Here is a 13,725-nt window from a genome sequence, read left to right on the forward strand (position 1 = left end):
TTGCAGAGTGTGCTGCTGTGCACTTCCCACACTTTGCTATGGGAACTACTAAGGGCCTAAAGACACCAAGAACTCTTTGCCTTATTCTAGTCTCCACCTAATGTGGTGTTGGGGTGCTGCACAGCTGCTTCTCTGGAGGACTGGGAAATACACTTGCTACCCAGTGCCTAGTAGAAGTCAGAGGTACTGCTATCCAGCTAGGCCCACTTCTTAACTCTACCAGTGCTTATTTCTTCAAGTGTAGTCAAACAAGTGGTCACGAGACAGGTTCATCTTCCCTGCTGGTCTCACAAGGAGAGCCTTGGGACTGTTTACAATGGCTATTATCAGAATTCTGTCATAGCTGGGAAGGAACAAGGGAACTATTAGGTTTTTGCTGCAACCCTTGGGGCTGGTGAATTGAAGATGCCTATGATAATGGTTATATTCCTGGGGCAGCTGAGTGGTAGGGATACCTGGCCATGACTAATTGCCTTTCCAGGGAATACCTGAAGCTCCCTAAGGGAGTCTGATTTTTCTGCGCCTTCATTCTTCTTGATATCTCCAGCCTAGGCTGTTGTTTCCCAGGATGTTTTGAGATTGATAATATGTGGCTAGGGTTAGAAGCAAATGCAAATATGATAATGAGGAGGAAGGTGGGAGCAGAGGTAAAAGAAATTCTGTGCAACCACTGTTGGTCAGAGAAATCAAGGTTTTCAGAAGGCAAGAGACAGGCTTCCACGTGGAAACCCCTGAAAAACCTTTCAGTCTGCAGGAAGAAACCCAGAAGGAGACTGAAGAGGTGTCAGGAACTGGATTTAGCTCTTTGGAGCGGCTTAGTGTTAACCAACAAAGCTGTTTCACTAACAGATTCAAGTAAGAGCTGCTGATCTAGGAAGCCTATATGGACCCTTCTGACACAGCAGGACAGCCCTTGTCTTCTTAGGGGACACAGAACAGGGATCTTTGCTCTCTCTGGCCTGGCTTTGTGTTCATTTGGGTAGCCTCTTGTCCCTAGGGGTCTGGTCTCACACTGGCAATCAATTCCAGGGCTGCAGCCTTTGTAGCATGTGGGAAACTCCTGTATTTCCCAGCAGGGGAAACCAAGAGTCCTCTGGGGCTCACAGCAATTTCATCAGCGTTTAATGAAGCAGTAGTTGTGCTTAAAGAGCACACAGGTGTGTGGTGTCATACAGGAAACATGAGCACAGTAAAAGTTGTTAGCTGTGCTAAATGTCTAAATGGCCTTGTCTCTGATTAAAATAGACAAAGTGGCTGTTATGTAGCATCAGTGGCAACAACTGGCTGAAGAAATGCTGTGAGATATGTAGCAGGCTGTGGATTTTTCTCCCGTTTTGTTTCTTCATTTTCCTTTTTTATTCTGGCCCATGGTATGTAGTGAAGAAAATGTGTCAATGTTGGGTTTTGTTTGGCCATCCTGTCTTCTCCTTATTAAACTCGCGCTTCATCATACCTGCTTCTACCATCTCCCTATACCAGCAACTCATATACTGCATGCCCATGGTTTGGCCTTGTCAGATAAGGAAGAGTTCTGGGATTGTCTGGTCATGTTTGATTAATTCAGGTGGCTGTGAAAATTCAGATGGCCATAACATGCTACTATGAGTCATAGCCATTTGGGAAGGATCACCCAGTCATGGAAGATGCTGGAAAGTGCTTTAGGGGAAAAATGAAACAGATGTAATCACTTTGTTTATGCTTATAAAGTGTCTTGCTTTGTATTAAAGGAACTATTTCACTGTTGTCTTAACACTTCAAGGGAAAATTCAATACAAGAAGTTGGGGGTTGGTTTTGTTTTTGGTAATGGAGGTATATTCTGGAAATAAGGCTTTTAACACTTTTTATGATGAAATATTCCCCATTAGGATCTGTCCTCATGTGGATCTCATCTCAGTGACACAGGTGAAGATGCTGCACTCATAATTTAAAATAAATTAAACCCATACATTTGGCTGCTGGTAAATTGCCAGAACTGTGCTTGCTTGGGCAAGCTTTGGTCACTGCTGTGCTGCAGGATGTATTGCGGTTTCCCTTTGCACATTAAACCTTAATGCTCCCATCAAAAAATAATTTGATTGGAAAATTAAGAATTGGCTCTTACGGCTTGTACCTTCCTGGAAAAGAGAATTAGAACTGAACTGATTTTTCCCTTCAGAACAAAAAGAATAAACATTAGCATGTTCTGATAAGAAAGTAAGCATTCCTGCTAAATAAACTTTTTTTAATGTATTCATGCTTACCTAATAATAAAGCACATAAGAAGCAAAATAGAACAATCTGTTGTTATTTAACACAACAAATACTGTTGAGATACAAATACAGTTAAGTTTTTCTGGTAACTAGGCAACAGAAGAAAATACCACTTATCTGAATTGCTGTTTATTCTACTGTTTTTTAGCTCTTCAATAGTGATTTTTATTCTCCTCACCTCAAACACAAAAGGAGCAATTGTTCATGGTATGGCTAAATTGTTTAATGTACTGTTTGATACAGGGGCAAATTAGACATCAGAATAAGCATCTCGGATTGCTACAGCTAGCCATTAATGGTTTTTGATCTTCTCGCAATTGTTTCAGTAGATTATGTAACATAAGCAAATGTCCTCTACTGATTTAGGCAATTGTAATAAATATGGACTACATGAGGCATGAAATCAGAACATTTCCATTTTTCCAAAGAATGCAAATGGCTTCTCATTCATGTGTATCATCCTAAGGACTTTTTAGATGGAGCACATGGTAGCAATATAATTTTTGACACTTCTAAACTGAAGGCTTTTTTCCAGAGCTGCGTATATTACCATCAGATGGATGGTTTCATTAAGTTGAAAATCTGTAGCAAGAAGAGCTCAGAGCCATAACCAGACTGGGCTTGCATATGGCTCCGTGCTTGTGCATGCCCATATTTGCCCACGCTGTCTAAACGAAGAACTACAGAATATAACTGTTCTTAATCTCAATTTCTAGCTAAAGATGTGCAATAAAAAGTGCAGCTGGAAGAAAGGAGGTGAGGACAAATGGCAAAACTTGGGATAGGAATCCTAGAGGAGCTTAGCAGACAGAAAGACACTGGTTAAGCCAAACTATGGGCAATGAGAAGAGCTCAGTCCTACACTCAAGGGAACAGATCCACAAGCAATCAGAATTTGGTTTCAGTGTCCAACTCAGTTCTCTCTTCAAGAATAACTGAGATCTGAGGAACTGCCTCCTGTTTGCAAAGTATTTTGGAGGTCTCTTTGTCTGCCTTGTACTGGAGCAAGAGATGAGGGAGTATTATCAGGACAGGAGTATCCAAGACAACCACATTCTTAAAATAAGGGAGAAAGAAGGGAAGATTTTTCTGCAAACCAGCTGAAAGCAACTCATTCTCATTGTTGGCTTAGAGAACCTCACCTGGTTTTGAGTTTGAGTGAATGCTACACCTTGCTTTCATAGGAAGGTATTAGGTTGGTCAGCTGCCAATTCCTGGGCTGTGAATACCGTAAGATTATTTACATGCACCCCAGTTAATCAACTACTGTTTGTAAAGCCCTTTAAACTTGGAAAGCACTCTTACAAATATTTGGTATTATCATGTAATTACACTACCACATCTCAATTAAATGCACAATTGGGCATGCTTTAATTATGCAATTCAAAAGTCACTAGAAGTATTTTAAATATAGACTCGAGGCTGACCTCTCCTCAAGTTTAGAATGGAAACCTGGAGCAAAATGAGAATTCTTGATTTTTTGAAACTCTGTAGAGACACCTTCTGATGAGAATGAATGGGTCTATCCCTAGTATAGATTTTTTCACAGCTATCAATATAGGTGACTTTTTGCTTCCGTTTGGCTTGCATCCTGAACACTTCTTGTGGGCAGCACAAGGATTAACCTGCTTTTTTGTTTGCTTTTGACTTTACTGCCTTCCTTCACTAATATAATGGAAAAAGAATGTTATCTTGTCCCAGATTTATATCCTTCAGGGTTATGTTCTATCAATGGAACGTATACCATGTCTTGTGATGTACTGAAATAAATTGAAACAATTAAACACTGAAGCGTTCTCTGTTTCCTCCGGAGAGTAAAAAAAGACATCAAGTCTCAAATATCAATATATATGTTGCTATCTGATTATTAGGAATATAGAAAGTATTACTTCCTGCTCCCTTCTCTACATGCTGAGTAGTATGCTTGCTTGTTGACAAACCAAGCATTGGTCTGGCTTCAGGAGAAGAAAAAGAAAATAAGAATTTAAAAGATCTGATATCACTTTTCGGTAGGTTTTTTTTTACAGTCTTCTTTTTCTACCTTTAGGAAACTTTGTTACTTCTAAGACTTTTCTCCACAAACAGAAGTTTTCTAATGAAATAAGAAACTTTAATAGACTATCTTGACTTATTAGATGAAGTAGCAGTTTTCCCAGATGGCAGTATTGTTACCATAGTTCCCATTCTTCCTTTCTCCGTATAGTGCCCAAACTCTCACTTCTTCACTCCTTGTCATTTGTTTTCATGTCAATTAAATGCTTTTTGGGGAAATGGGTATGCAGTTTCTGTCCATTTGTACAGGACCTGCATACAGATGTAGTTTAGATCTTAAGGTATAATTACCACTGAAATAATAACACACCTGAAACTTCATGTTGGAGCAGCGTGCACCACAATTAACCTATGACAGTTTCAAATCCAGAGCTGTCATGAATCCTTTCTATATCTTGCTTGAATGTGATTGTACGTAAGGGCCACAACTTGGACTCAGAAAAAAATGTGCGCTCCGCTAGAATGATGCCAGACGACTAGAATGATACCAAACAACTCTTCAGGGCAGGAATTGCCTTTGAGTGTGTCTGCATAGCATTTATAGCATTTGCTGACAATAGGATTCCAGTAACAGAGTCTGAGATGCAATTACATAATGCATATATATATATAATAGAATGTGTCATTATTGCAGTGTTAACTATATTTGGAAATCACAAGAAAAGAACTTTCTATTTTCATTTTTAATTTCACCGTGGGTATAAAGTATCTTTGATATATGAAGCATTTTATGAGACCATCTTCTTATTTTAATAACTGCTAATTTGCACACGTAACATCAATTGCTGGTGCAATTAATTGTGGATGCAAATGAGGATGTTTAGCTGTCTAATCACCTGATTGTGCCTATAAATCAGTGACAGTAATTATGTGTGTAAATGCTCATTTTAGCCTGCAATTAATTTGGCCAAAATTGATAGGACAGAAATAAACACCCTGGGCTGAAATTTGGTCCCTAGTGTGTAAAAAGAGAAAGTATCTTCTTCCTCTGCCTCTTGTCTAAATTGCAGAGAGTTAAGTAGACAAAGAGCAATGACTCCCCGGTCCCCAATAACTCACTGCCAATGTTTCACAATAAAGTGCGATGGGAGAGGAAATATTTCCATAAGGGTTCATTAATCACAACGTATTTGCCATGCACAACCACTCTGCAGAGCAGGTGAAGAACCCTAAGGGACGTTGCCTGGCACAGCACGTCATTTTCCTAATAGGAAAAGTATTTTTTGCACAAATGCTGTAAAACTGAAGTTGCAGATGGCTTCATTGGCAGGGTTAGAGCCTCCTGGCACAACTTTCAGCAGCCAAAGCTATTTTAGGTATTTATAGCAAGGGTCAGAGATATCTCAAAAGAAGGATGCTGAAGAGGCTGTCTGCCCAAGTAAGTGCAGTATTCCAAGGTGTGCCCCTTGGAAGGACATATGAGCCAGGCCAAAACAAAGAAGCAAACAAAAAAAAAAACAACACAAAACATAAACTGCCAAACAACATGTGAGTCTTGCCTGTCCCTGTTGTGGTGCAGGACGCTAGAGACCTAGGAATAATTAAGCCAATTGCAACCCAAAACCTAGGTGCTGAAAGGACTCCCCTAGCAAAACTGTACAAAGAAAGATACTCCTATAATTCAGAGCCACCTGATGTAGTTTTAATTTAAATGTAAATTTAATGTGTTGTGTGTTGTCAGTAAAGTGCTGCTGGCTCAGATATGAGCTATGTGCTGCTCCCTGGTTTATTTTGATGTATGTTCCTGAGTGAAGCTGTTGCTCTGTTGTGTGCATTGGGTACAATGGTATGTTGGGTGCAAATATAGAGGTCATTCTCTGCTGGGACAGCTGAACCCTTGGCTCTTCTGTCAGTCAGAGTCCAGAAGTCTTTTTGTTGACAGAAGGTACTTCTGGAGTTCAGAACTGATCAGAAGGGGAATGAAAGTTTACATGCAGCCGATATATACAGTCCTCACTGTTCATTGTGCTCTACTAGTTATGAAAAGGATTTTAAGATGAAAGCATACGAGAGGAAGGAGAAATGCTGGAATGCTTTATCTTAACCAATTGACACATTTAATATCGGAAGTTGTTAAAATTTATTAAATATGTCCGCATTAGAAAATATAATTTTGCTTAAAAAAAGGCTGTGAAAATATATTACAAAGATCAAAATATCATAAGAAATTATTTCAGGTCCACAGTGTGGCAGATTCAATGAGAGAAAGAGAACCAGGGATCCAGTTCATTTAGTTGCCCAACAGGGCACACCAGTGGGATGCAAGACACTGATTCAAGACAGTATCTTAATCTTGAGAACTTCTTATTAGGTTGGACTGTTTTTTCAGTCAGCTTCAATTAGTACTAAACTGTAATTGTAGGATCGGGATGGGAGTCCAGATTTTCTGACAGAATAACAAGATAAAGAGCCTCATATGCTGCAGATTTTATTTCCTTCAGCTCCCTGTCAAAACAAAGTGTCCTACCCCACACCTGGCAGGTGAGAGTAGAGCAGACCAGAGGCCACGCAGAGTGGTCATTGTGCTATGGCACATGTCACAGGAGACCACCACAGGCTCTTCAAAGTTCGTGCTGACACATACTTTCTGCCCATTAGAAGGCTGGAGGACCTCTCCTATGAAGAAAGGCTGAGCGAGTTGAGCTTATTCAGCCCAGAGAGGAAAAGGCTCTGCAGAGACCTCATTGTGGCCTGCCAGTACTTGAAGGGAGCTTATAAACCTGAGAGAGACTGACTTTTACACTATCTGGTAGTGATAGGACAAGGGGGAATGGTTTTAAACTAAAAGAGGGGAGATTAAGGTTAGACATTAAGAGGAAATTCGTTACTCGTAGGCTGGTGAGGCACTGGCACAGGCTGCCCAGAGAAGTTATGGATGTCTCATCCGTGGAGGTGTTCAAAGCCAAGTTGGATGGGTCCCTGGGCAGCCTGATCCGGTGGCTGGCAACCCTGCCCATGGTGTTCTATAATTCTAGGGTTCTATGATTCTGTGACTCACTATTTCCCTTATCTGCCAATTACAACCACTAGCCTGCTGGGCTCCTGGCTCCTGCTGGTGCTCCCTGCTGTTGCTGCACAGAAGCAGTGATAGTGAGCGAGTTCCCATCACCAAGGCGACTCACAGCCAGATCTCCACTCCTCCTAAAATAGGAACTCACGGATAGATCTTCTGTCTTTCTAAAATAGTCAATCTATGAGAAAAAGCACTGTGCGTTTGGCTGTATCTGAAGCATAGTAATAGTAAACTCTAGACCTGTGGAGAATCAGGAGCTCATCCATAGCACGGTTTCGCCTTGGTTTTCTTCTGAGTCCATGTAGAGCTCCACAGAAATGGACTCAGTTCTTTGCAGTTTCTGAGTAGAGACTATCACAGAATCAGGTTTTTTTCCCCACCATTATTTGAAAAAGCTCCAAGGGAGACCTTATAATCAACACATCTCCCTTAAATTTCAGTTCAGAAAACTGGGTCTGTGAAAGGAGTACTATTTAACAAATATATATATATAATACTAAGCTTTATAAGCAGTTTTATAAAGGCAAATCTTGTCTTCAGTTTAGTTTACTATTATCACATCAACTATTATAAATTGCAATATGATAATCCTTTTAAATAAATGTTCAGAATGTTGAAGTACATTGGGAAAATGTAGGTTATTTTTGAGCAAAACTGCTACCTGTAAAATATCATTCTGCGTTTCTATCATTTATCTCTTTTATTTCTAGGTATTTCCACACTATATACTTGGGTATCCGGAGTCGACAGAGTGGAGAGAATGACAGATGGCGGTTTTATTGGAAAATGGTGTATGAGTATGCAGATGTGAGTATGCTGCATTTGCTAGCCACGTTTCTGGAAAGTGCACCACAGCTGGTCCTGCAGCTCTGTATTGTTGTACAGACTCGTACACTCCAGGCTCTCCAAGGTAGGAGTTCATTTAATTTATTTGCTTTTAACGTTTTAAGATGTAATTCCTGTACAAGCATATTTATGCACGTTTCAAACTGCTATGTGCCTCATACTCCTTTCATAAGAGAAAATCTTGCTTACTAGCTGCTATTAAGCTGTTAACTATGGCTTTGTCAAGAAAGCCTGTACTGTTGGTGTTGTTTGTGGGTAGAATTTACTGTGTTTTGCTTCCTATGCAGTCTTGTAATAGAAGAGCTCTTCTGATTGTCTACTAGGCCAATGTTAAAATTGCATCAGTTAAAGTACTGCTCTTCTCCCTGTGCTTTTTCTTGTGAACCTTCGAAAAACTCGAAACTCTAGAAATGACTTTCGTATGGTATTATGCAAAACAGAAGATGGTACAGAAGAAAGCAGATATTCTGTGAAGAAAATGCTGGTGGCTGTGGAATAAGTATCCATCAGTTCTCAGCCATGTTTATCTTAAATAATACAAGTCAGCTGCTGAGCATTACAGGAGCACTAATTCCTTCAAGCTATGGGTTTCCTCCTAAGGCCGATGCTTTCAGCAAGGGTGATTACTTCTTTAAAATGGTGAATGCATGCACATGTCCTTCCACAGGGCTTGTCAATCAGCAATATAGATATAGAAATACCTCCTTCTCTGCTTTTTTTTTGTTTCTACCTTTGGGTATCTGACAGCTTGTCTTTCATATTGCAGTAATGTTTTGTGTTATGGCTGCATGTGGGCAGAAATTATTGGCAAGTGAGTGAGAACTTGGGATCCAGAAGGTAACACAAATATCACAAGGGATCAAAGAGTAGAAAGCAGGAAGGACAGAGGAAGGAAAGTGCTTCTGTACTAAACAGAACCATTGCAACACCTTGCTCCAAGAAGTTATTCATCTCGATAGTTTATTGTAACATGAAGTGAGACTGATTAGGTGAAAAGGAACTGGGAATAAAGTAGATGATGGTGAAAACCTTGATCCTGGGCAGTTTCCTGTGGATAAATCAGACTTTTTTCATTTATTCCCCTTTGAACTGATGTCTAATACAGGCTATCCTGCTTCCTGTGTTTTTTTCTTTTCGTTTTGTTTCTTTAGATCTAAAACTCTGTCACCTTAAGGGGAAAAGAAAGTCAGAGTTTCTACTTTAATTAGTTGGTGCTCTGTACAAATAGGGTTGCCTAAGCACTTCTTACAGCTATTTCTCAAAACGATGTTGCCTCATGCCAAATCCAAACTGTTATTGTTCAGGACATTGTATTATCACTTCAAGAAGCTTTGGCCCTCCAGAAAAAAAGACTCCAGAGAGAGGCTCAGGAGAAGAACATAGCAAGAATACTGTATGGTCAGCTGTAATTGAGCTATCTTCATAAACTATTAATACAAAAGGCCTTTCACACTCATTTTTGTGCAGTAACATCTATGATAAATGTGGCTAGTGAGTAGGCACTAAGCCTGTGATGTACTGTGTAAGAGGTTGTTAATTAGAGAAAACCTGAAATACTTCAATTTAGAAGGCAAAGAAGGTTCCTGAAGGCTGCAGACAGCTCTGAAATCTGTGTATCGGAAACCTGAAAGGGATAAAACTGTAATTATTTATTTCAGCTGAGAATATTTACTGATTCTCTCTTCCTCTGTTCTCTTCCATCATATAAGGAGAAAAGGATCCATTTTAAAAAACTAAAAAAATTAAGTTTGTAGCATTTTCTTAAACAGCAGTACCATTATATTCTCCTGGTGAAAGTTAATATATTTTAGTACATTGCCAGCTGTGAAAATCCTTTCTCTGTTTTCTGTGCTTCTTTTAAAGAAATGTTGGAGATAATGCTTTGTACAATAGGATGGCAGATTTGCTGTGAGGTTGCATAAGGAGAGCATAAATTCTCTCTTGCTTCATCTATGTGTTTAAAAAGGTCTATCCATACCGTGTACACTTCAGCTCCTTGTCCCCAGTCACTGAGCCTGATACAGAGATTCCTAACATGGATCAATGAACAGAGGTTTGGATTGATTTTCTTTGTTTAGAGAATGGTGTTTTGTTTTTATTATTGCTCCTTTAGCTCTCTCACTCACAGGAATGAATTATCATGATAATTGGTAAGTGCCAGCATCACTGGTCCACCTTCTTTAAAGTATGCTTCCATCACAAACCACAAGTTTGATACGAGGAGTGAATGATACTGGAAATGCCTTGGTGTCTAAGCAGGGTATTTTTAATATCAAGCTATTAATGACCGCAAGAGAAACTGTTAAATATTTTATTTATGAAATGGCATTTTTTCCCTTTAGAATGCACCAAAATAGCATAATTTTCAGAAGGACAGTACAGGATGGCTGTAGATCTCCCTGTTTTGTTAAGAGTGTTGAGTTGGTGTGTTTGACCGTCAGTCATAAGCCCTGCTAATCAAGGTAAAAATACATACAGATATGTGCATAAGTCCTTATGAAGATCAAGAAGAACACTGTGCAGTGCATGTGAAACCCTCCCTCTTCAGTTTTTCATACATTGCAGTGAGGGCCATTTCAAAAGCCTGGAGGATACACCACAAGGTGCACTTGCATGGGCACACTAAGCATGAATAAAAAAGACTTCTAGCAAGGGCTGTATACCACTGTACCATGACTGCTGCAGCAATGTGTTGCTTAGGCAGGAGGCTGTTAGCAGTCCTGATGGAATGCCTTCTCTCTTTCGCATTGGTATCCTGAGAAATCTGAGTATTGTTAAAATGGTATCAAATTCTCACACTTATTATTTCAGATCTGATTCCTTAAGATTTCATCAAAACTTTCAAAATTGGAGGCAATGGTCTGTCTTATTCCGCCTGCAATCAGCAGCCAGATCCCTCCCATTGAGGAAGGAGTGTGAAATGCATTGTGTGGGAAACAGATGATTTCTTAGCACTAATTTTTCAAGGCATATAACTTCATTATGATGCTGGGCTAAGCTGGAGCTATGCTAATCTCCTCTCCTTCATTTTACCTATTGCCTCCATCTTTTCCACTCTGGTCCTTTGTATTTGAAGAAATATCTACTGTCTATAAGAAGTGCCCAGAAAATAAGTAATTTCTCAGTGTTTTCCTTGTGGGAGTCTGTTCCCCTTCCTTTTTCTTCATGTGCTCTGTGCACAGCACTCCCACAGCAGTTTCTCTGCTGAGCCAGCAGCACCTCCAAACTGCATTGCTTGTTTTTTTTCTCTCTTAATTACTCTGTAGAAAAGTAATCTCAGAAGCTTCATGGTGGGAGTCACTAGCTGTACCAGCCTTATTCTTGGTGAGGAATGATGCAGCTCTGTATGTGTGGGGGGCGGTGGCAGAAAGTCCACTGAAACAACCAGTGTTCATCTTACACCATTTGCATAAGTACATTTATATGGACAGACGTGTCTAAAGTTGTTTGCAGATGAAATAGCTCAGCTACTAGATATACTCTAACAGTGATATCCCAGAGACCAGGGGGAGCTAAATAATCTCAGTGCAAGCCTACATCAATCACCTGAGATTCCATGTGGAGTTGGGCCCTTTGTTCCATGTTTTCAGTTCTGCTTGCAGCCAGGTCATTCACTGCACCTTTGGTTCTTCAAGTCACAGAGAGCTGGAATACCAAAGTTCAAAGTGTCTGGATTATAGAATTACCCAATAAATTCAGAAGACTATACATAATTCCCTTTAAAGTGCCTCTGCCTTCCAAGCTACTTAGTAAATAACGAGTATCTTCATGCTCTTCCACTATAAACTACCACAGATTGTCTATGGAGTGAGATCAGTCTAAAGGCCATTGCACTTTCTTTGTTTGGATTTCTGGACATCCAGCATAATGACCACACACCACTACATTTTCTCTACTGGCTTGACAAGTCTATGGGTTGACAGAAAACCAAATTGGATTGGCAAACTGGCTTAAGGAGTTATTCCACCACCACTTTAGGCCAACCTGCCTGCAGGCTGCAATTAGAAATCTTCAGTTTAATGATGGAAAGTCCTGCCTGGCACCTCACACAAATTGTGTGATCATATCACTGGCATTCCCATGGCTGCACACTAGTGGACCCCACTTGGGCTCTTTTCTCTATCATTTGCTTGATTGGGTCTCGGCAGGATGCAGTTGGACTCTCTGAGGCAGAAATGTGCCATTCAGCTCATAAGGGTGATGCAATGTCATGTGGGTCAGTCCCTTTCCATGTCACCTCATTTTGGAATCTCTCCCTCAGACTGGCAAACATCCCTGGGCCTTTTTCCTTTTATTTCCTTGGGTTTCCCCATTATGCCACTTGATTTTAGAAAGACTCCCTATCTTAAAATTTGTTAAAACAAGCAAGCAAATAAGCCTGCTGACTGCCTGATTGGAACTCGTATGTGTTTACACAGAGTTACTGTCATCTTATTCAAGGGCATGGTGTTCTAGCTGCTCCTAGATGAGCAGATAGACAAGATTCCTCCCTGCATTTACCACAGACTTCTTTATTTATGCTGTATTAATTAAAGCATTGTTTAAATTATAGATTAGTTTCTCATTCCTGTTTACTGCATATTACTGCATATTATGCTCGCTACTCAGCACTTAACTATTTTTTTTTCTCCATCAGCCCGTGGGGGATGTTCTGGCTTTTCCATACAGTACTATTAATGAAAGTCTCTATCAAAGTTTAATCAAAGTCTAATCAAAGTTCTTAAAATAGACTGACAGTAGTGTAGAAGCCAAATGAGAAGTTCAGAACAATTAATAAATTAATCAAATTTTGTTAAAGTTACCACACATTCACAGAGCCACTGAATTCTGCAGAAATTGTGTTTCCGTGAGATCTCACTGGCCAACCATTTTCCCAGTTTCTAGCTTTATCTGGCTGAAGGATATGTCTTAGCTAGTTCATTATAAAATCCTCTGGCAAAACTCACCCTTGTGCATCAGAAATTCGGACTCTTTTCACATCAGTGCAATAAACAGAAAGTCATTTAGGTTTTTTGGGGGGTTGGGTTTTGTTTTTTTGGTTTTGTTTTGTTTTGTTTTGTTTTGTTTTTGTCAGACCAGCACTGCATTATGCATAGCTTCTCCTTTTTTGTGACCTTCACAGCAGTTCTGGATTACTGTGTAATGTGCTGTGTATATTTTCAGTGCTCTTTAAATAAATAAATAAAAGAATGTTGATGGAAATTCTTATACAATTTGATGTATATTTGTATGGAAATAAGGTTTAGCTCTTGAGTTCTGGGCAGGCTGCCACTGCTGTTCTCTCTGCTGTCAAGGTTCTGTGCCACTGCAATCCAGCACCCAAACTTCCCAAAGAGAAAGAAAAGTGGAGCAAGCAATAGTCACAGAATCTGCCTGCAGCTTGGCGAAACAGATTTTCAGTGACAAAGATGAACAAGCGTGGTATACGTGGAGTAAATGTATCATTGGCAAATGTCTGAAACCGATCTGTATGCTCCCCTTGCCAATCTTAAAATGTTGTATTTTCTCATTAGGGTAGAGCCATCGTGTTAACACATCCATGTTTCTGATAGAATGAGAGGGG

At 39.9% G+C, this 13,725-nt stretch overlaps 1 protein-coding gene across 2 annotated transcripts in view; it reads left to right on the forward strand.

The window, feature by feature from the left end:
- The window catches only part of XKR4 (XK related 4), a 240,915-nt gene that overhangs the window by 140,339 nt on the left and 86,851 nt on the right, over window positions 1-13,725 (forward strand). For both annotated transcript variants that reach the window (XR_002435067.1, XM_021386702.1), the window contains exon 2: window positions 8,027-8,226. Coding sequence is in view for 1 of the 2 variants with exons in the window: in XM_021386702.1 (XP_021242377.1) it covers window positions 8,027-8,226 (200 nt within the window). In the remaining variant the exon portion in view is untranslated. The remainder of the gene's footprint in view (window positions 1-8,026; window positions 8,227-13,725) is intronic.

This window comes from Numida meleagris, chromosome 2 (assembly GCF_002078875.1).
Source record: "Numida meleagris isolate 19003 breed g44 Domestic line chromosome 2, NumMel1.0, whole genome shotgun sequence".
Taxonomy (NCBI): domain Eukaryota; kingdom Metazoa; phylum Chordata; class Aves; order Galliformes; family Numididae; genus Numida; species Numida meleagris.